Source organism: Mastigoproctus giganteus, chromosome 13, assembly GCF_048544385.1.
Source record: "Mastigoproctus giganteus isolate SK-2022 chromosome 13, ASM4854438v1, whole genome shotgun sequence".
NCBI lineage: Eukaryota > Metazoa > Arthropoda > Arachnida > Uropygi > Thelyphonidae > Mastigoproctus > Mastigoproctus giganteus.
In genome coordinates, this window is record NC_143587.1 from 47,911,108 (window position 1) to 47,936,329 (window position 25,222).

Consider the following 25,222-nt stretch of genomic DNA (forward strand, 5'->3'; position numbering starts at 1 on the left):
GTTATATCTGGTTGTATGCCACTAGATATCTATGCTGCGTACAGTGTTTTTTGTTACTTTTTGAGAAAGGGGGTTTAATTTTTTTTTATGAGTATTACTAATAATTTAGATATAACTAAGTCTAAGGCTAAGAAATTGATAATGACTGCTTTGATGGATCAGTGGCAGGCCAGATGGTGCAATAGTGAGATTGGTCAGGTTACCCATTTGTTTCTTCCAGATGTTAACTTTGTCTGTGATAAGAAAAAAAAAAAAAAAACAGCTAGTTGTTTCCAGAAATGGAAACCTCGTATTTTATGACAGGGCATGGATCTTTTAATTATAAGCTGCATTATTTTGGGTTAAAACCTGACCTGTTTTGGTACTGTACGTGTGTTGAAACTTGGGATCATGTACTGTATGATTGCATTATTTATGAGCAATACAGACAAAATTTAAGAAATACTATTGTTCAGTTAGGTCCTGGAAATTAAAAGTTATACCTTGCAAATAGAAGGTATTTCAATTACCTTCTGGTCTTGATGAGCAGTAAAAAAAATTATTTATTTATTTATTTATTTATTATTGTTTTATTATTTTTTATTTTTTTGCTGGCCTATAGTTCCAGGGTAACTATAGGTGGGATATTATGTATCTCCAGTTTAGATTTATATTCCAGGGATTTAGTATTAATATATGTTTTTTTCTTTTGCTGCATCTCCATTGTAATCTGCATGCTGGCTAATATGTACACATTGCAATCGATGAGCGAGATTGCTGGCATCTGATTTTTTTTTCCGGCCCTCACAACATGCAAATAGGTCCGTTAACACATACCTCGATAGACATAATACACAACAGCGCTACATAAGGATATCAAGTTAGTTTACCTTCCGATGTATTAAAACCTGCGTTAGTTTTATATTACTTTCAGAGGGGATCGGAACAGATTTTAATCAAAATAACGTGGTTTTATTTATCTGACACGATTTACCGGTATCACGTTAATCTCTTTCTGATGAATTAATAGACGCATTTGTTTTATATTACATGTCTAGCGGGTCTCGAAACAGAAACTTTACTCAGTTCATTAATCCATTTAACAAGTTCGAGATTCTACAGAGGTTCATCCATAGTTCTAAGATAATAATAAATAAATAATTTTTTTTTTCGTTTTATGAAAATGCAGCAATGTTTGTCACACTTTAAAAATGTCATAAGCTCTTTAGTATCAATATAATCTAATTGTTTATTAAATTCTCTTAATATAACCATACTATTGTACATGCCCTCTAGTCTGCTAGCCATTCAGGGAGTGTCATTGGGAACAGTAATGATCATAATAATAAAGTTAACGTGTATCGTGAATTTCGTCAAACAGAGTTATTGGTCCCTTTTTCATTGAGAAATCAATAAATGGTAGCCCTCGTGTTTTGGAGAATTTCACTATAACCTCTCGCTTTACAACAGGATAGTGCCCCACCTAATTGAAGTTATATGTGAGAGACCATGCTTTTTTTTTCAAATCGTTTGATTGGTCGTGGTGCTTGGCCACCTTTTCTCGGTTTCTTGCTTGTTTTGTTTTAAGCGCATTACCATATTGCGCCGTATATAATATGTCTATAAATTGCATTGTTTATAAATTCTGTCCAACAAATCAACCACAGTGTTCTGGTTGATCTGTTAGAAGAAACACCTGAGTTTCCGGTAGAAAAAAACCATGCTACCTTCGCCTGAGACCAACTAACTCAGCCACGTTGTGAAAAATACCCATAAAAATTCCTCACGTCATTGAAGGGATTTGAACTCAGATCTTTTCCACTCGGTGTGGAAAGGACGGCGATTCTAACAACTCTGCTACCCATGAGGGCCCACCTTTTCTTATGAGGTTATGTTTTAAGGATATCATGATGGTGTTTAATAAAAGATATCAAATTTCACTAAAGGTGCTATCAAACGTAAGGCAGCGTACTGGTTTAGCATCCTCAGCAACACCAGAGTATTTATTATCAAGTTTACTGAACTTAGGGGAAAAAAACCGTTTGGATTAATCTTTGTAATATCAAAAACAAATATTTATCCGTATGGTATGGCTTCAAGAGTTAAAATTTTTTTTCGATAATGAAGAGTTTTTTGGGACACATGTATTATAAGTGATCTCATGTCTTCATTGAGCAGACGGAGGGAAATCCTCCTAAGTCTACTGTTACTTTACAGTAAACATCGATTCTATTGTATAGTTGTACAATGTCATACTACCACTGCAGCCGAAACGTTCATTAAAGAAGGTAAAAATGATATCATCGATCATTCGAAATCAATTTTATCAATCTGTAATTGATCTCATAATTCATATTAACATACAAATATTTTTTCAGAGATTAAAACCAAAATTTATCGCAACATCTCCAGAGATGACCGAGAGAACTTGGAGTATAATATTAAAAAATAAAAAAAAAAGTTTTATCAGATTACTTTTCTGGAATCAACTTTTCCCCCATTATAAGTTTATTGCAACTAAGTAATAGAGAGCCTGGAATATCCCAATTTTACGACTTATATATATGTTGTTGCAATGAAGAGAGATCATCTTAGTTTACGGTGGCAGATACTAGTGATCAAAATCTTATCTGGCTCAAACACTTGCGTGTGTCAGCTCTACACCGAGATATCAGAGAATCTCTAGTTGAACCGAACAACTTTGATAAAAATAGAAAATCATTAATTCCAAAAGTGCGCAAGATTTACTGATGGAAGATGGGAGGGACCATTTTCCGTACAGTTGATGATTAATTTGTTACATTCGCAATGTACAATTTTAAAGTGTTCCTTTTAAATGCTATACAACTCCTATCTTGTTTCGACAATTTAAAACCATTAACATACACACAGAACATAAAAAAATCGTTAAGAATACATGGATTATAGAAAACAGATATTGAAAAATGTGAGTCAAAAAACAATAATCACAAAATGACTGAGTGATATGGAAAAATATGAACTTTTTCATCTTACATTGACTAGAATGTTTCGGATTTAAATAATATCCAATATGGACTAATTGTGAACTTTCCAAAAGACGATTCAAGAAATATATTTTTCACATAATGTTTATTTGGTATAGAGCAAAAGATTTTCAAAAAGGACTGTACCGCTGCTGAAAACAAAGATTAGTTTTGTAGGGTTTTAGGTGCATCAGTAACTTAAGCTGTCTTGTGCCGTATATAATATGTCAGTAAATTGCGTTTGTTCTGTGGTCGATTTTCTGTACGAAAAACTCGAGTTTCCGAGAGAGAAAAAAAAAAAAAAAAAAACATGCTACCCTCGCCTGAGACCGACTAACTCAGCCACGTTGTGAAAAAGATCTGTAAAAACTCCTTGACGGAACTCAAACAAACTCAGGTCTTTTCCACCCAGGGTGGAGATGACGGTGATTCTACCAACTACGAGAGCCACAAGGAAAGGAATAAGCCCCTATTACATATATCGTTTGTTTGAAACTTTAGCCATTTCACCAACTTCAGTGATTTACTACGTAATGTTCTCAATATGAGGGGAAATACTAATGGAAAAGACCTGTAGCTGAATCCTGTCAGTGAGGCTAGGAACTGTTGTAGGTTTTTTATCACATCTTGGCCGGGTTAGTTGATCTCGAGAGAGGGTAGCTCGGATTTTTCACCCAGAAGCTCGGATATTTTGTACTGTAGACATGCGAACTGTCCAGAGAACAACTTACAATAACACATTATGGGTGTATAAACGCAATTGCTCGGTAATCAAAAGACTGAAAATATCTATTACCCAGGCCGAGATCCCTTCATCTCTTGTAAGTATCTAGGTCCTTTTCCCAGCCCATTCTCTTCCATTTATCTCTCATTCTTTAATACCCTACTTTTAACTGGCACTGCCATCTATCTGTCATGCCATCTGGATATTTAACCATTTCTTTCCAGGATTGAGGGGTTGCAATACGTAGATAGTTGCAATACGTAGATTAGAGGATAGCGTATAACCTTTGTGTTATATGAAAGCCCAAATACCATCGGCGTGTCCAGCAGTGATAAAACTTCTTTCAAGTAGCAGGACTGCCCATATTAAGTTACTATTAACTTTCCATTTCTTTAAAGATAATATTTTTCAATCTCAGGAATTATTTTAAATATTTGTGAAAGATTTTGATTTTTTTAAAAATTGTATTCAAGACTATTACGAAGCGTAGAGTATGGTATAGACATTTTAATTAATGCTTCAATCACTCTTCTATAATTAGATCAAGAATCCTCTAGGATAAAAAGTACTTGCTCATCTAGAAAATGGCATATTTAGTTAAAGACCTGGAAAACTAATGCAAATAAGGGATGAAAGATTAAAAGTCCTAAAGGTGAAAGGTGAACCAGGAGATAATGGGAAGAATGCATTTAAATATCTGTTTCAGAATACGGTCCACATATCCGTTTATGCGTGCAGAAGAATCCTGAAATTTCACTTCGAGGAAATGCAGAGCAATAAAATATTCAAATTCCATTCTCAGCCAGAAGAGGAAGTTTCATCCTTATAAAAGAAATTTAATGAAACACCTAACAGCAGAAAAAATTTTCAAATTCATCCATAGGAAATGCATTGTGCAAAGGTCAAGGCAAGCATTTGAATAAAAAGTAAGATGCCCACAAAGTTCATTAAGTAACTTACAGAGAACCCACATAAAACCTGCGAAGCTGTCTAATAGCAAAGAGAAAGAGAGAATGTGACATAACATATGTAAATGAAACGGAGACGAAATTGTGCAGTGTAATAGTTGAATGCAAAAAAAAAAAAAAAAAAAATCAATTGATTAACATATTTTATGTTTATACTGAGTAGTTCACCAGCCCTATCTGCATTATTAGACGGAGTCCATCCCAGCCCGAGATGATTTTTCCAATCTTTCTTTTGTCATTCTGATTCAATGGAGCTTTAGGTAATATGACGTCATTCTTTATTCGCCTATTTATTTATTTCTAGGTAAGTTAAGTTATGTAAAAAAGGTACAACTTAAGTTGTGAAGATTTAGGAGATGTAATGAAAACGACGCCGTTTCACCAACTGCAGTGATAAATGGAAACAGGCCTACGGTCTGAGGATTCATACTAAATATAATAATGCAGTATCGCTGAGAAAAACGGATAAAATAAAAACAGACTGAAGTAAAATTCCTTTAATAAACTTGGAGCAAATTAAAATAAAACAAAAATAACAGTAATAAATCACAATAGCTTTCGGACGGAAGACGCCCTTCTTCAGTTGTAAGCGTTATTACAAAATACAGAATGCCATGTAGTTCAGCTATGGTGGTCATTGTGAGGTGGAAGCACCGGTGCAGGCAACAATTGAGTTGTTGGAAGTAGAGGCTTGCGGTTGTAGCTGTAACGTTTGGCTAGGCTGCACGAAATGGTTAGGCATCATCCTCGAACTGGTCCTGCATAATGTCTGCGCGCGTAGCACAGTGGTATCGTCACCGTCTTCCCCACACCGGGTGGAAAAGGCCCGGGTTCGAATCTCGTCGATGACGCGAAGAACTTTAATGGGTGTTTTCACTCTGTGGCTGAGTTAGTCGGTCTCAGGTGTAGATAGCAAAGTTTTTTACCCCAGAACCGTTTTTTTTTTTACGTCCAGCAAAACAGGCAAATCGACCAGAGAACACACGCAATTTACAGACACAAATACGGATTTATGTAACGAATCACGGGTGACTCTAATATAATAATTTGATTTTTGATCCTGCACAATGCAGGCCTGTGACACGATCTTGTTGAAAGAATCCAGTGTCATCTGGATACATAGGCACCATGTAGGGAAAAACTAGGTTCGAAACAATGTCGAAGTAGGATCTGGCGGTGAGGGTGCGTTCAGTGCGGATGAGGGGGACCCAATAATGTCGACGAAAAATCCCTCAAACCTTGATATCACCGCGGCTGGCCTGTTTTTGTCTAACCCTCCAGTCTGGTTGCAGTAGTTCACTTTCTCGCCATCGAATATGCACCCGTCCATCGGCATGATGGAGCTGAAATCTTGATTCATCAGACTAGGCGACTTTTTTCCAGCTGTTCAATGTCCAAGAACAGTGCTTCCGTGTCCATTGCAGGCTGAGGTGTCGAAGACGGTCGGTCAACATGGGCACCTGAACACGTCGCCTACGCTGTAGGCCTATCCACAAGAGCATCCGCAATAACATAAGCTAGTATATCTCCATTAAATGGACACTGACGGAGTCCATATTGGCGATCATTGATCAGATGGAAGGTTTCTAGAGGTTTAAGAGTTGGCGGTTAACTGATTTCTCCATTACTTTAAAAAGAGTAGAAGTAAATGTAATGGAACGATAATTGAATGGAAGGGATTTGTCACTCTGTTTAGAAACTGGCTGGATATGAGCAATTTTCAAGCAGAAGGCAAAACACTGGAATAAGAAAGTGAAAAAAGATGACACGGAACAGGAGTAAGCTCAGGAGCGCAGATTTTTAGAACAAGTGGAGAAATATCAACGGGACCTGGTGCTTTCTTGGAATCGAGACTTTTCGAAATTCTTCTAACATTCTTTTGACGGAAGACCACAGAAGGCATTGAATGGAGTGTACTGGAAATTGTAGGAGGTGGTTTACCAAGGTTATCGATACAACAGTTAAAAGAAAAGCAGGATGTTAGCAGGCTGGCTTTATCTTTACTGAGGTGGAAATAGAACCATCGTCTTTTAACAGAGGTGGGAGTATATATGGCAAAAAGTTACAGCCAATAGCTTTGGCAAGAGACCAGAACCTTGATTACCATTTTGACAAGTAGCAAGTTTTTTACCCTTAGTCTGTTCAAAATCTAGTGTGGATTAATTAACTGATTTATTAATCAGTCCGCACTAGACTAGAAAAGCTTGTCTAGTGCTCGTAACAATTGCTTTACAATTGTTGCGAGCTTTGCCAGGCAGAAAATGAATCCTTCAGATTTGGATGCAAGCCAAATGTGATATGCAACATTCTTATCTTGAACCGCCTTAGCACATTTATTAGAAAACCAAGGTTTAGATAAAGGAGGAGATATTAAGGTGGGATACGGAATAAATGATTTCATTCCTACAAAAATAATTTCACTAACATTATCTGAGCAATCGTTGACATCAGAAGATTTGAAAGTAATCCGGCCAAGGAAAAGAAGAAAAGAAATCTCACACATCATCCCATTTTGCATTTCTGTATTGGCCAACAACACGAGATTGAGTACGGCCACAAAAAAGGGCTCCATTGGAGAGAGACTTCACCAAGTTGTGATCTGTGATTGGACCATTCATGTCGACCGGGTACTTAACGGATTATTTGTGAGAAAAAGATCAAACGTGTTGGCTATGTGGTTAGGGTTGCCTGATATTCTGGTAGGTGAAATAACAATCTGTGCGAGATCATTAGTAAATGCAAAAACCTCAGCATTTCGATTAGCTGGGTCCGTTTGACTAGAAAATGGAAGCCAGCTGGAGTTGTGAACATTAAAGTCACCAAGGAAAATTATCTCACTGGCAGGAAAGTTGGACTAGAGGAAGTCAAGTTTCAAAGAGTTCCAAGCGATTGGTGGAATTCTGAGAACGATGGAAGCAACACATAAATTTTACAGAATGTAGTAGAGGGATTTTAAGGCAGAGAAGATCGAAAAGAGGAGATTCCATATTGCTAAGAGTTTGACAGAGCGAACATATGCACAAATACGACCTTTGAAGCGAAACGAATCAGAAAGGGAATAATTAGGAAAACTGAGATGAGCAGCGGTTGAATCTACCGATAACTGGGATTCTGACAGAAAAAGAACGTGGGGTTTGGCAGACTGTAAGGGAAAATGGACATTATTGAGGTGGAAGTGGCATCACGTATATCTGTGAAATGAACGAGGAAGTATTTGGTCCAATGGACGGTCCATTGATATTTAAACTCTGTGAAAATTAAAATCTTTTAAATTTTTTATGCGATTAACTTTTATTCTTAAGTTAAATTAAGTATAACTGATATATTAACTAATACCACAGTTCCAAAGCAACACAAATCGTAACAACACAAGAGATGCTAATTTACATGATCACTCCACCAAGTTACGAACACCCCACTTACGACCATCGTGTATGCAAACAAAACTCCATAAGATAAGCAAAATAATGTTTTCACAAATCAACAGTCATAAAAAATGGGTTTTTTTCCTTGATCAATTAGAAAAAGGATAAAGTTTCTTACTCGACGGTACAGCAAACCGTACTGTTGTTGAGTAAGATACCATTTAGAAAATTCTCTCGAGTTAAGTAATTTTTGCACTATCCTAAGGAAAGCCAGGTATGATTATGACTGGCTGGGCTATTATTTTCGTCACGCTACTTCAACCGAATATGATTCAGTTTCGATAGTTTAGCGTCCGTATTGAGTGTCCACAGCTCGACTAAAGTCGTGCCATTCCTTGCAAAATGCAGGCCACAACCATCGTAAAACAAAGAACTGACAGTTCAGCCTCGCAGTCTATGCTAACCTTTAAAATGCTAGTTGCCATAGCAACCATGTTTGTCGATACCTATACACCTTTGGATAAAGAATATAGCGTTCATTAAGAAATAAATTCACAAAATATTCGTAAAGTGAACAAGAAATACTGGGTTTTCAGATCATGATAGCTTCTTCTGCTCATATTAACTTTGAATATCAAATACTGCAAAGTTTAATCAAACTTTAGGCCCAACAAAGAGAAAAGCATTTGAATGAATCAAATTCGCCTAAATTAATTTTGTATATCACCCATGAATTCTTCGAATTCGCTTTCTTACGTCCTTCGCGGTCTTTGCATCAGAAAAAAAAAATCATACGTAGAAAACATTAGTTGTTATATATTCCAAATGCTCTCTCTCTCTCTCTCTCTCTCTGAACATGATGAAAATTGGTCTTGTGCAAAGATGGCGCCAAGAAATCTCAGGGACAAACAAACTGAAAAAAAAAAAAATATATATATATATATATATATTGGTCAGACCCTTCATAAAGAATTTTGGAAGAACTCAACCTTTGGGAATATTTATAACTGATGATGAAACTCTGGCTTTTCGATATGATCTAGAAACAAAACTCCAGTGAAAAGATGCAGAGACTCAATATGAATGAAAAGCTCGCAAGCCAAGGTTCTTATCCCTTCCTTATAGACGTAATCATCTTGCTATGGTGCAAAATTAGTTATATATCTTCGACAGTGGATTTATTAAAAGAAATGTAAACGGATTGCTAAGATCCTCGTGGCATTTTCTCACCATCAGTACAGTAGAGGATATGCATAATGGTCAGGAGAGAGGGATTTATTTTGAAGTTCTAAAAATAAGGTTTAAGTTTGATATTATTAAGAAAGTCTGGTATTTGTCAGCAGCATGATCACGGTAAGGACCGGAATAGAACCTAAGAGGTCTGAGAGGAGTTAAGCTTGCTGAAATTATTAATTCAACTACGAGTTACTGTTTCCCATCGTTTTGTCCAGAATTATTTCTCAAGAAAGGCGTCGTGTCATGATTTTTCAAAATTTTATCTGAATGAAATTTTTATTCTTCAACGATGGAGATAAGTGTGGACATACTGACGATAAAAGTCCAGCTTTATTAACGTGGATAGGGATAAAATGCATATATTAAGAAACCATATGCTATAAATCATGTCGTATAACTGGAACACTAAATTTTCATTGTTTTTTTTTGAGGGGATATGATATTTGGTTGGCCTGGTATTTAGAAAAGACTTTTCTGAAGAAAATTGATATTACTTCTACGTTTAAGATATTTAACTCTTTCATGAAGCCATAGTTCATCCAGATGTTAAGAATGAAAGCAAACTTTGTTTGATTTGTGTTTGTGAACCAAATTCACAAACAAACGATATGTTTGTTTGTGAATACGTTACAAAAATTAAGCCCTATTAAAAATAGGGCTTAATTTTTGTGACGACTATTACTAAGTGTCGCAGAAGTTTTTGCAATATAGTGTATATTGATTCGAATTCCATACTGATATACCAATATTGACAAGGAAAGCAAACTCTGATAAAATTAAATAATGAATTCTCCTAATATTGTGCCAACTTTAACGATTTTCAAAACATCATTTTTCACGTGACTCGGGTGTATTCATATATTTCTTCCACTTATTCCGTAATCCAATGGAAATGGCTTCTAATCAGCACAAATGATAAATTATAATAGGCCCACATTAACGGATATAAAACTGGGGGAACATATTACCCTGAAAATTAATGACTGAGCAGGAAATATTATGTGATCTCATTGACGCTGCAGGTTGTCAAGATGATAAATAGTACGTTAGTTTTACATGTCATCAATGAACGATGTCTATTACTGTTTGAGCAACGGAATAACTGTCTAATAAAATGAAATGTGTAAAACAACATAAAAAGATTTTTCTGATGAGAATTATAAACTAGGATTTCCGGATGAAAATTAAAAAAAAAAAAATAAAGTAAAAAAAAAATATATATATATGTAATAAATAAACAGAAGAATAAAAGAACTTATCATAAAAAAGACTACAAACAAGTAAATGTGAAAAAAGTCTCATAACAAAACAGTTATAAAATAAATTATTTCTTTTTAACTTTTTTTTCCCCCTAAAAATGTGTTTTTAATGAACAAATGTTTCTCTATTTTTCCATTATCTTCGAAGCACTATTATCTGCTGAGCACTAGTGCCAAGCTGACATAGTGCAAAGCCTTCTCAAATACTAACAAATCTAAGTTTGTGTGCTTTAAAATAATAAAATAAAAGATAAACAATATTTATCTTTTATTTTATCATTAGTTTATAGCATTACAAGAAAACAGCTATTTATTTTGCCCTGTTAGCTAACACAGTTGGTAGGATCGGCGTCCTCCCCACACCGGGTGGAAAAGACCTGGGTTCGAGTCTCGCCGATGACAGGAGGAATTTTTATGAGCCTTTATCATAACGTGGCTGAGTTAGTCGGTCTCAAGCAAGGGAAGCGTGGTTTTTTCCTCCCCGAAACTCGGGTTTTTCGTTCAGCAAACAGAAAATCGACATTTTTTGAGGGGATGGAGGAACAAGAAGGAAAGTATACAGTCCCCGGCGAAAATATTAGTAGCTGAACCTCAGTATCTTGTAGGGCAGGGGTTCACAAAGTGTGGCCCGCGGCCATTTTTATAATGTTAGGTATAAATGTGACGAACATCTTTGTTCAAATTTTACAGAATCATAAGAGTTGTGTACTAACATCGAATGGCTTCGCTATTTGGAAATACTGTACTTATATCTGTGAAAAAAAAAAAAAAAAAAAAGCATTCTCTGCGCTGAATATAAACAAGTCTAAGTCAACGGATAGTCATCTCGTATGTGTTTTACGTATCCACATATCTTTAGAGCCTAGGCTAGTAGAAATTATCTAAAACAAAAATCAATTCCATTAACCCGATATACGGCCCACCCACAATTTCTATCGTATTTTCTTCAATATTGGTCTACCAACGAAAAAGTTTAATAACCGCTGTTGTAGGGTATCTACGTAGCTAAATTACAGTTGGAATTCGATATAGCAATCAACTAATAGCTGAAAGGGTATCTGGTGTAATTTTAAGCCATTGCTGCAGGAATACGAGCTCTCCTCACAATTCTCTAGTTCCTTGTGGTGAGGCTAGTGGACTATGCGCGCCTGTATACCATGTTCTAATGCATCCATAGATTTTTCAATTTCTTCAGGTCTAGAGATGAGTAGAAAGCATACAGAAGGTAACTGAATTCGCCACATTTCACTTATAAACAGATATAGTGCAATGGATAGTCGCGTTACCATCTAACTCGTGTGACTGCTAAATACGGCGACGGTGTTGTATCTTCTCTATCTTGTAAACTACTTTGACAAAATATATGACCGTTCTGAAATATATGGATCATGAAAATATATATTTGTTTATTTTGTTTATCTTTAAATTGGCCGCCCTCTTCGTTTCCTTCTGGATAAAAATGAAAAATTACAGGATGGCTGCTAAATTTCATAAATATGCAGCAGTCATAAGTCGTTTTCAGATAATATACATCATGATAATATTTTCCATACAATTATTCTACCTTCCACAGTTTAGCAACACGTGATAGATTCATAGCCTCATGAGGATGCATCCACATTTTAGCTTTGCAGCCTATACAAACAAGTGTAAATGAGGATTCGTGACCCCCTACCATGTTTAAATGATAAAAATAATAATAGATAAATAAAAATAACCGCTTGTCAGAGAGTGAAGGGAAAAATGAATCCATCTTTACCACCCATATTTGAAACGTTCATAATGGCATTCTTAGAAACATTGGCAGTTTGTTGAGGAAATTTTTCATTTCATTCATATCCGCTCACTGGTAATTTTTATTTATTTAATTGCATTAAATGAAAGGTGAAATTGGCCATCACAGTCCACAATGAGCATCTAGGATGTCTGGAAGCTCGTAAACTTTTAGTGTTAATTTCGTGAGAGATAGACTGTAAATGTGTTAACAAGCGGGTGAGAAAGAACGAAAGAGAGAAAGAAAATAAACAAAAGAGGAAGGAAGAAGGGCTTCACTTTTTAAAAACAAAACATCATAAGAGCTAAGAATAGTGATGCGGCTAGAAGAGGACACGAAACTACAGACATCGATCGACTCAAGTCTTCTACCGTGGGGCTAAGAAAAAGGAGAAAAATGCTGTGGAGTGTTTTCGCATGCTTCGATCGACACAGGGTGAGTTTCATGTTGGGCGAAGAAAAGGTTCGACGTAAATCTAATGTGAGTGCGGAAGCACGTGAACTCGGCGTTGTAAGGCCACCATCAATGAAACTTCTATTTCGTAAATGTTTGGTTTACTGTATTAAAAGTAGAGGGATTTTGGTAAACAATAACTGAAAACGGTGTACTGTTATTTGTTATGGTTTCATTCCACGCAATATCTTTCCTTAAAGAAGAAAAACATTACTTTTGGCTATCAGCGTATACAAATAATTAGAATAACCCTTTGAAGAATTAGCAGAATCGTCAAATTTCATTTTGTTTCAATGTTTCAATTCACAGTGCTTCAGATAAATCGATATAATCGAAATAATTAGTGATTGATCAAATTCAGATTATAGAATACTGTACTGCCGATAATAGGTTCATAAATTAATATAACTTACTATCGTATATTTTGATGGATGATTATAATTTAACAAATAAGTTAGAACATTGCCAATTAGGAGATCTATAAATTGACATTGTAGTCAGTGATTTTTCTGATATAGCTGAAGTAAAAGTACCGAAAAATCTAGATTCCGATCACTGACGTTTCTAAAAAAATAATTCTGATAGCATTGTACTGTACCATACGAGTAAATTTCTGCTTTGAATTTCATCCAGCTGTAACACAACTGCAAAGACCTAAATAAGCAATTAATACTCAATTTCCAAAGAGTTTGTTTCTTAATAAGAAAAGTAAGTCTTAAATTGACATAGTTCGATTTTGTTTTGCTAAATGCTTCTTCAACTGCTGCCCTCATTGGTAGCACAGTTGGTAGAATCGCCATCCTCCCCACACCGCGTGGAAAAGACCTGAGTTCGAGTACCATCGATAACGTGAGGAATTTATTGCGGGTTTCAGCAAATATTAGCTAACCTTCAACTGCCTGATCATATTTATAGAAATCAAAGAATTGTAACTTGTATGGAAGACCTGCTAAAACTAATTAACATTTTGTTTTTGTTGTCCAAATTATCCCTGTGAACACAGTTCTTTTGTCCGAAAAAAAACAAATTAATAATAAGGATCAGTTATTAAATTATAATTTAGAAGTGAATACTCATAAATTATTTAAAACTGTCATCTTGGAGAAAAAAAAAAGAATAAATAAATTTTAACTTGCTATTACTTTTAAAAATATATAACTTATCATTATTCACAATGTAATATTTTTTTAAAAAGAATACTGACTTAAAAAAAAAAAAGTTTCTCTTTTTCTCTACTATGACAAACGGTTTCTATTTCTTACTCAAACTATTTCCGGTGATAAAATTTATCTCAGAAAGCTGTAACAAATTTCTTCACCCATCACTTACTTTAATTTAAATCGCTATAAATCTCCATATATTTGCCTTCTAACTCGGCTGCAGTAAATGCGAATCTAAGTTAGAAGTTTCTCCCCAACCTGTAACAAGAATCTTGTCTAATTTATCTTCTCCATCATCTTACAGACATTAATTAACCAATCTGGTCTTAAAAAGTGGTGAGCAATTCCCCGTTACTTGATTGGAACAGAAACAGACCTGAAGGCGTCGCGCTAACGCGACTCTAATAATTTGTCTGGGAATCTGCATCATTGGCATGTTGATGAGAAGCCCATCACATGACTCACAGACCGTTATGAGAATTTTGGACTAAAATTACGCCTTGTTATTTTGACGTGTTGTTGAATTGGGTGAACGCCTTGGGAACCATGCAGCCAACACAGCGTGACATACTACTCAGCTACAGGAATTACTACAGTCTCTATCACCCTGACACAGCTCGTTCGTGTATGGAGATTTGGTGTCTTTAATACAATTAAGCTGGAGCTACGACGTACTAGATTCGCTCAAACGAGATAATGAGACTTGAAAATTAAAATTGCAAGTTTTCTAGAAAAATACTTACGTGCAGTCTTATTCTGTCGTTTCTAGCTAACCCTAAATCTATGCAGGCTTGCTATTAAAAGCAATCGTTTTTTTATATTTATGGCATATTCGCTTTATATTTTAGCTGCCAAAAAGTGTTGTTTGCACATTTCATTTCTAAATGGAAACATCTGATGTGGTACAAAAAAAGTAGTGTGTGTTATATATAACTCGGTATTTATTTATGCATACAGTAGATGTAAATATACATATGTATCATTAAACATACGAGAAACCGGCAGACACTCCAGAGTAAAATTGCAGTTGGCACAGTGCCAAGGATAGGAGCGCCACTGTATTCATTCTGCTTTCACGTCTGCTCAAAAATTAAAAAACATATTTCAATTCTTTTTTATAGCTCTTCCATACAAAAAGTAGCAGCTAGAAGTACTAAACTTAAACCATTATTAAATAAAACATTGCACTAATACTGGATATTAATACTGCTATATGACTTCACTATTTGATAAATGACTTTATATCAATAACGGTATACCAAGCGCCATCAATTATACATTTAATAATAGCACTCTTTTAAATATGTATACCGTTCCTTTTACTGTTAAAATGTAATTCGTTTTTCTAAAACCTGTGTATATTTTGGTAGTTGTATATAAAATGCAGTATTTAAAATGGAGAAAATTGCATCTACGGGGAATAATAAGAGTTAGAAAATGCTATTGAATAGCGTAACTATTCGGGTCACTAAATCTAGGTGGAAAACTCATTCTGCTGCCCTCTTCGAAGAGAAATAGTTCCTTAATGAATATTCTTTTGCAAGTGAAGATTAAAGTAATTAATTATACATGCGCTAATTGTTACTTGCTTTAGCTGAGAACTGTCTTTACTATCTTCATAATAAACGGAAAGAATCTGCTGTCATTGTCACTACAGCCTTTACACCAACCCCAATTACATTAATTAATCTAATGAATGCAGATAAAATAAACTTTAAAGGAACAGCAAACTGTTAACTTGTATTACAGATAGGGAGAAACGCGTCCACAGTATGCTTCAGTTCATCTATCTACTAGTTCAGGGGTCACCAAACTTTGAAAAGAGGTACCAAATTCACTCAAATGTAGTCTCGCGTGTGAGTAATATTTTAAAATTGAAAAGATTCGTATATAATAAATTACTGTATTTCATTAAAAAATAATAAACACGCAAAGTGAAAATTTTAATGCATTTAAGAAGCCTCAGTTTAAGTTAAATTAACAAAATACACTGGACTGTGGCTGTTACTACTATCTGTACAGTACCTTACTGGAACAATGAAAATTCTGATGTGCCATCTAATGGGTGTCATAGGGCGTTCAACTCAGCCCTGATTGGTTCAAGAAACATCTAACTGTGCGGATGTTTCTGTATACAATTGTTACTTATAATTCGAGTCATAACTACTGCATTTTAGTGAATAATTTCATTAAAAAAGCTATTTAATCTGCATAGTGATTACTTGTGATTACTTATACTTCATTATAAATATTTTTAACCATTTCAGGTGTTTGCTATGCAGAATTTGGAGTTCGGGTCCCACATACAACGGGTTCGGCCTATATGTATAGTTATGTCACAGTAGGAGAATTCATTGCTTTCGTCATCGGTTGGAACATGGTACTAGAATATCTGATCGGGACAGCAGCAGGAGCATGTGCAATTAGTGCTTGTCTGGATGCAATGTCGGAAGGGGAGATCAGCAAAGCCATTCGGAATAGTTTAGGGACCATCATAGGTATGTCTCCACGATATGGTCACGCAATGTAGTCAAACTTGCAATGAATTAATTAAAAAAAGAGTTTAATTTGATATGTATAATGTCATCATATTGGTAGATCACTCTCTCTTCTAAATGATATTTCGAACCCTTCACCACCAAATACGGAGGATGCGGAAAGGTCAGGGAATGACCACCGCATATCTCCGGAGCAATATGACTTCAGTTGCTAATACTCCTAAAAACCAAATAACAACAACAACAACGACATCTAAATGATATGAAAATATCTTATTTTAAACACCAAAATTCGTAATTAATTAACATTCGCCTTTCTTAGATTCGAGCGAAGATTGTATGTATAATCGACAACGTTGTGACTGTTATGGTGTTTATATTTTAATTCATTATTCGTCACTCTACTACGTGCAATGGTCTCAGTAGGACATTTAACATTTGTAGCTGAACAGAATTTGCTAAAACTTCTGCAGGTTACTATAAGATGGAACAAAAAAAATGAAGAAATGATATTTTATCAAGTCTGAACGTATAGAATTGTGTAATGATTTCATACGATTTTTCTCGTAACTGGAACAAAGATATTTTTCATTCCTCTGACGAAGCACAATCCATATAAGTATAATCCAACCGAAATTATTTCAGTATGGAGCAGAAAAATGATTTTCAGTTGGGCATTGGTATAAATTTTGTACGCTGTATTAACCTCTTGATAAAATCAGCAGTTTTCAAAGCAAGCATACCTGCATTCATCTCCGAAGTGATATGCAAATATTCACGAAAAATTCTAAGAACTCATTTACTCTTCTGTGTATTATATCGTAACACTTTTCGAAAAATTATCTTTTCATTTCGTTGGTCAATCAACCATTTGTAAAGGGTGGGCCCCAGGTGTAACCAAAGCTATGAGTGGCTCTTTTCAACCACTAGATAATTCCCAAATATTTCAGCTGTTTTCTTTTCTTTTTTTATTTTTAATTCTAGTTAGCAATACTTTTCGTAAGCCTTTATTTTATTGATAAATTTCCTGCGAATACGTCATTATTCATTAACCATGAAGAGAGAAAGAGATCATTGACCATATGAACGAATTGAGCAAGATCAATGCTGATGGCATTCTTGTTCAGACTACGCACGTGAGAGGACATAAATTCAAATGTAGGAAGGATGGTTGCAGGAAAGATGTAAGTTTGCCTTCAACCAGCAGGTGGTTGATTGTTGGAACCACAAATCTGTTGTTGGAACAAACTTCCATCCGTTGCTGTAGAAGTGGGTAACTTTAATAAATTCAAGGAAGAACTAGATAGAGTATTGAGAGGGTGGACAGGTGATGTGGGAAGATTTTTTTTTAGTACTAATAATAATCCAATAATATTAAAACAATTAAAAGGAATAATGCATAAGCAGGTTCATAGTTTTATGAAGAAATCACTGTAGGCATCGGTATGAAAACCTTCTAGTGAATTGGTTTATTATAAAAGATATATTTAGAAAATTTCTTCAATTAAAATAATTCGCCTCGATAATTTGACCATTTAATTCATACTGGAGGGTTAAAAAAAAGTTGTTATAAAAGAAACAACCAAAGGCGATATATTAAGGGTGATATATATATATATATAACACCACTGATGTTCAAAGAAAGTGCATCACCTAGGAATTTCACATTTCTAACCCTTTTTCGCGATGCTATGTTACATTAATGACTAGCATCACAAATATAAACAAAAGATATTTATTAATAGTTAAGGCAAAGCTAAGTAAAATTTGACAGGTGCTCTGAAAATATTCCAAAATGAGCATTTGCAACCGTTATAAAGCAGTTGTGGTAAACACGACAATTATGGCTGAAATTTTATCGGAAGCCCTCAATTTGCTTCAATTTATCATTTTAAAGGGAAAACAAAATGAAGAGTTCACCAGGTACAAACTAATATTTAGTTGAACTGCCTCCGGCCCTAATGACAGTAGTACACCGTCGAGGCATTGACAAGATCAATTTCTAATGATAATCAACTGATAGTTCGTGGTTCCAAACATGAATTATGGTTTCCTGAAATTCACGAAGGGTCTTTGGTTTCTTTCTGGTAACTACAAATTCCACACGATGCCAACAGTTCTCTATAGGATTCAGGTCCGGGCTGTTTCCTGGCCAGCTATGAGTTGTAATGGACCGTTCTTCTAACCATTTTTTCACCTGCAACAAATGTAAACACATTACTACCGAGCCTCTAATGCAGAAATGAAGCTAAAGTAACTACAAAAGTGCCTACTTACACTTTTGACCCGATGACAAGGAGCAGAGTCGTCCCGAAAGATGCAGTTACTTGGCAGGTTGAAATGATCTCTAATGGTTGGCAGCAATTTGCCTTCTAATATAGCCAGGTATCCATTGGCATTTACGAAACCTTTTATAAATTGCAGGTGACCTACTCCGCGATACGAAATGCACCCCCTTACAATTTGGCTGGTAGGAAATTTCACTGTAGACACCATACAGTCTGGATGGTATTCTTCATTACCTCTATGGCGAATCGTTTGTCTCCCATCAGAGCCATGCAGGTTGAATTTCTTCTCATCCGAGAAAATAACTGACTTCCACTGCTCGGGGGTCCATTTGACTTTTTACAACAAATTAATCGGGCCTTTCTCATTTTTTGCGTGAGGAGGGGCTTCTTCTTAGAACGACGGGCTACAAGTCCATTTTTGAAAAGGCGTCTTCTGACTGTTACTGCACTTGCTACCACTCCTGTATGTTCTTCCAATTCTCTTTTCAGCTCAGACGAAGAAGCTTTACGGTTTTTAAGGCATAAGCGCTTCAAAACGCGGTCCTGTTTTTGCGTAGAGACTCGTTTGCGTCCGATTCCTTTTTTTTTTCTATCAGCAAAACCAGTATCCTTGAGTTTGGAAAGAAAGCTACTCGCTGTCGACTGCTTATAAGACACACTAAGCAATATGACGGGAAGAACATCCTTCCTCACGCAGAGCAACAATAGCACTCTTTCTTCGTTGCGGCAACTGCATAACTCGCCATCCTGACACACAAGCAAGGAATGACTGCAACTCTTGCAAACCGTGCTTATATAACTGAAAGTATCAGCTGATACGTCATCACCTACGCATGACAATCTTATCTGGTGCAATCTGTAAGAAATATTGCCATATACTTACGTTATTCGGAGGACAATTACAATTTTAAGGAGTGATGCACTTTCTTTGAACACCAGTATATACTTATTATTACTCTATATACTTAATATGCTATCGGAAATCCTATAGTTTAATTAATATACCGTATTAAGTAATTAGTATTAATGTTAATACTATTATTAATATTACTTAATATATTATAGAAGATTATATAGTTCACTATAGGATACAAAACTGAAAGGAATAAACTAGTTACAGAGTAGTCCTACGAAAGTAATGGAATTGTACGTCTATTAGTAATTCCAAATAAAGCTCCAGACTGGTAATATAATGTAAGGTCTTTTAATATTAATGGGATGAAGTTGTATTCTATTTTGATCACGAAATTTGCTGTGTCTGTTCTTAGCTTTATCTATCGATCTATTTATCTATGATGATCGCCTTATTAATTTGAGGCACGTGTTTAGCTATGAAATATGCACACTACATTCGGATTCGTCTCTGCTTCATTATGTTTAGTGCTATACATATGTTTGCCGGAACGATTCGAGCGCACAATTTGAATGCTTTACAAGCATGTTGAATAACAAATGATATAAACGAAGTCATTCATGAGACAGATGCTCTCATGAAAAGGAAAGACGATCGTTTGGATACTCATCTCTGTGGTATTTTAAAAGAACGAGGAATTTATCTTTGACTACTTCGTTAGTCAATACTTGGGATGAAATACCGATCATAGATCAAATAGCGATATACTGTATAAACAGAATATATAAATTTATAAGTTTATATATAAATATATATAACTAAATAAACTTATACAAATGAACGAAAATAAATGTATATAAACTTAAATTAACGTAAAATTAAGAGTATATTAATTTTTTTCTGGAGACCTGGTAACAGTTGCAAATTGAGCTAAGGTTGTTTCCTTATATTAAAATATTATGCAATAAAAGTAGCAGTCTTCACTAAAACTGTAATATACATTATAATCGCTGCTTTTATCAACAGTTGTTACTTAACGTCCTACTAATATGTCTAAAATACTTTAGTATAGGAGCTCATAAAGACTGCAATGCACGATAAAAGACTTCATCCGTAAGAAACACACACACATGGCTACCAGAATTATCGGAAACTCAATTGCATTATCTCCCAACGGTAGGCTAACGACATCTACAAAAATGCTTGTACAACTTGTGGGTGTTAGGACACAACTAGTAAGTATTGCAATTAGTGGGTGGAACTAGTGGATGTTGCAATTTCTTGACCGCTTCTTTGTGATACGAAGTCGAAAACCTGTTTTCCTTTCATAATGGAAGGAATCATGGACTTTGAAAGCTTTCCACAGATCAAGGGGAAAAAAACTGCGATATTAGTGCTGCCACTCGAGAATAACCTCATGTTCTCGTGTGTATTTCAATATGTCCGTAAAAGTGCAGGTGGTCTTAGTCGATTTCTCTGTTTTGCTGAACGAAAAGCCCGAATTTCTGGAGTGGGAAGGTAGAAACCTTGCTGTCCTTTCCTAAGACCGATTAAGTCAGTCATGAAATGAAAACAACCCATAAACGCTCCTCGCATCATTGACGGGTTTCCAACCCCGGCCTTTTCTACCCGGTATGGAGGAAGTGATAATAACCACTCTGCTAATCTGGAGGACACCACAGATCAAGAAGTTAGGTACAAAATTCAAAAACATGCATCAATGACCATTCACAGTTCAAAGAGACAAAAAATGGGGTGGCCATTCAAATCCATCCTACTGTTTTTTATATTTCACTCACTAGCACTCATTAATGCTCAATATAATCAGATATACACCGATGGCTGCTATTCATACGATCTTACCTGTTTTCACTGTTTCTTCCTCTCTACCAACTGAGTTTAGAACTTTCTCTGAAAAGCTTTTGGCCATCTGCATGATTCTTAAACACTTCGATTCTGAAACCAACACACATCATATCATTTATTCTGATTCTTTAAGCTCCATCAAGTGCAGAATTAAGCACATTTCGTCCTCTGCCGAAAAGAACCACCTCATATTGATCCAGCTGCAAGATAAACAACGCATTGTGGTACTCTGCTGGATACCATCCCATTATGGAAACGTTCGGAAATGAAATCGCAGATGAAGCAGCAAAAATAGCAAATAAATTCAAATGTGATACGAAGATCACCACATAATCATCGAGAACTGCAAGAACAAACTTACGGAAATTAAGACGCATGCTTTTTGGCCTTTTAGCACCATGAAAGAAAGAAGTTGTTCTTGCTCGAGCAGACATGGCACACACACTCATAATTCACCTTTACCTTCTTAGAAGCGAAGATCAACCGCATGTGCTATTTTTTTATATATATATATATATATGCCAATGGGTTCTTTCGCATTCTTGCAAGACATCAAAACCAGCTAAAGTTAAAAAAGCCTTCTATACTTTTAAGTATTGAAAACTAGGTTTTCCGCAAAAAAATTTGGAGTTTTTTTTTTTAAATTATTATTTACTACGTTTTATTCATTACTGGTTTCTTCGTTTTGTTTAAAAGGAGAAGAGCTCCAAGGAAAAAGAAAAAACACTATGCAAGATACACTGTTTTTATTTCTATATTTTTTTGTTATTTTTTCATTTTATTTATTTATTTCTTTCTGTATATTTTGTTTATGACTTTTATGATTTTAGTTTTCATTTTCATTATAATATTTTAGCAAAAAAGGAAAAGAAGAGTTTAAATACAATCAGAAATTTGTGGCGCCATCTCTTGACATAAGAGAGAATCAAGTATGAAGATTATTGGATAAGGTACAGATATAATTTCCTTGTTTTCCACAGTTATTCATGATATTTGCAAAACTTTATGGAATTACAAGGCTATTTATACCAAAAACAAAAAGGAATTTTCGCCTTATATGTTAAGTTTGCATACATAGTAATTTTTGCGGTTATATAAACATTCTTAGAACAATGCGCATTTTCTACTAGCTTTATATGTCAATAAGATTCGATATTACCTCATAAAATCGGTTCAGTTCTCTCTGATTCATCTTATAAGATTTTCAATTGCATTAAGCTTATGTATTAAGTTAATGGAAATGCGTGCACCAACCAACTATAATACGTAATTACAGCTTTAACAAAATCAAAATATTTAATTTAAATAACGCAGTTTATCAGAGTAATCTACTGGTGTTAAAAAGTCAAGTGAGATATTTTTGTTTATTGCAGGAATTCCTTTTACAAGAAATACTAGAATTATTTCTTTTGAAACCTTCGTCATTATTTATTTAATTTCTTTATGTAACTCTTGTCCTTTAGCTGTATAGCTGTAAAGGGACATTTCTTCGGAAATAAATTGATAATAGTAATAATAATGTAACAACAAATTAATTCCACGACCAGCAACTTAAAAAGACCAGTTCTACGCTCTTATCACTAACCAACGTTAACAACGATGGCTTTTATCACAAATGCAGTCAGATTTCAAGTTCTAGAAACTGGGCCAACTACAGTCCATAATTTCAGTGAAATATTTGAAAAATAAACAAAATAAATAAATAAATTTCCATTTATTTTTCGAACTGCAGAAGTCAGATGAGTCCATGACTTCTTTTTGGATTTTGTTAAGAAAGAGGCTTAGATATTTTTCCTAAACTTCTAAACGAGGGCTTGTTTTCCATTATTTTTTTTTTTTTGGATGAAATGAGAGATATTTGCTTCTTTTTTTTTTTATTGGTAACATCTAATTTCGTATGCATCGAGAGGCGTAGCTACCACTGCTCAAGAATTAGCAAAGCGTAAGGGGCCCATGAAGTCGGTGAGCCTACAGGTCTGTTCGGATAATTTTTTTATAAATATTACAGAAAGAAAACTATCAAATAATAATGATAATATTGTTATATAATACATAGAATAACATTGAATTACATTTTTTCTTAAATTGACTGTTGAAAGGTAAATGTCATTTGGTAAATGAAAAATAATTGACTACAAAAGAAATTCTATAAAGGAAAACCAGATTGAATAATCTCGAAAAGCCGCCAGAATGGACCTCAGAGAACTAATTAGTGATTTCACAAGCAAGGAAGGTTAATTTTTAAATAAGAAACAAATTTATAAATTAATTTAATTATAAAGTTGCAGATAACTAAATTTCATATTTTGATGCACCAACTTTTTAAACTGTTTTTTAAAGTTTAGCTTTGTTGAATATTAATTAAAATATAGATTATAAATAATACTTTTTACGAGTAAAGCATCGGCGTTTCATGTTAATATAAATAAACAGAGGGATCTTTGCACAGGGGCTCAAATATTCTATCAACACCACTGTATGCACATTCATGAAGTCAATCCACATTTTTTCAATGAAGTGAATCAATTTTTTTTATAGATATGAAACCAGCCAACACGCCATTCATTAGAACTCTTAATTTCCACTGCTTGGAAATGGTCCAACTATTTCTTTGTTATTTATGAACATGCTCCTATTATAGCTGCTCTTGTACAAGTATGTCTCTTTCTTCCAGTCAGATTATTTATCTTTATCATCTTTTTTTTTTTTTTTTTTTTTTGCATTTATCCCATATTAAATTTAGGTCACACCCCCGATGCTCTGGCTGCTCTAATAACGTTATTAATGACTGTTTTAATGGTGGCAGGGGTGAAGAAATCCCTTCTTTTCAACAACGTGCTAAACGCCGTTAATCTGGCTGTCTGGGTCTTCATTATGACTGCTGGTCTCTTCTATGTAGATGGAAGTAACTGGAGCCAACATGGAGGGTTTATGCCATTCGGATGGTCCGGGGTAAGAAATATTCCATTAACTGCAACCAGGGGTGGCTTTTAATTGGCTTTTGCGAGGTCGCAGGCTAATTGAATATTGCTAGACCTCTTTAGATTTTGAGACAATAGAGTAATATATATATATAGCGTAAGACTAACCCCCAGGTGGCCGCCTCTGGCTGCAGTAATATTTATTATTTTTTATTTATTATCGTGTTAGCGACCACGGTGGCACTACTGTAGCACTACATATAATATGCATATTTATTAACATGAATAATTATTAATAAATGGATGGTCAAAATATAATTAATAATTATGTAGTAATATAATGTTAGTATTCAGACCATTAAAAATTATAATTCAGACCCATGCGGGGTGGGCAGGAGCAGCAGTGCGTAGCACACGCTTCTTGATTAGACCGGGGTTCGAGCCCGTCACCACCAAATACGGAGGATGTGGAAAGGTCAGGGAATGACCACCGCATATCCCCGGAGTAATATGGCTTTAGTTGCTAATGCTCCTAAAAACCAAAAATAACAGCGGGGTGGTCTTATTACTCATCAGTAAGTGATGTCATATATACACAATAATTCTTTTCATGATTTTACAAATCGTTTAATAAAACTTTCGGATTGTAAGACTATATCAAACTAAACATTTCATAGAATATTGTATACACCATTTCAAGGTGTCCTTAGCTATGTCATTGTATGAGGTGGGCAACTTTTCTTGCTTTTATAGCGTCATCTAGAATGTCTTTGGGGCGCATCCAGCTAGGAAAACAAATTATCCATTCCTGTGCTTTGATAGAAAAATAAAAAGGCAAAAACAGACTCCAAGGAAAGAAAGAAAGAGTTTTAT

At 34.9% G+C, this 25,222-nt stretch overlaps 1 protein-coding gene across 2 annotated transcripts in view; it reads left to right on the forward strand.

Moving 5' to 3' along the window:
* Window positions 1-25,222, forward strand: part of LOC150076009 (solute carrier family 7 member 14-like) — a 297,653-nt gene that overhangs the window by 249,207 nt on the left and 23,224 nt on the right. The window contains exons 4-5 of one of the 2 annotated variants that reach the window (XM_090387702.1): window positions 16,191-16,421; window positions 24,172-24,380. In XM_090387702.1, the coding sequence (XP_090243828.1) occupies window positions 16,191-16,421; window positions 24,172-24,380 (440 nt within the window). The remainder of the gene's footprint in view (window positions 1-16,190; window positions 16,422-24,171; window positions 24,381-25,222) is intronic. The other variant, XM_090387703.1, reaches the window with a different exon arrangement.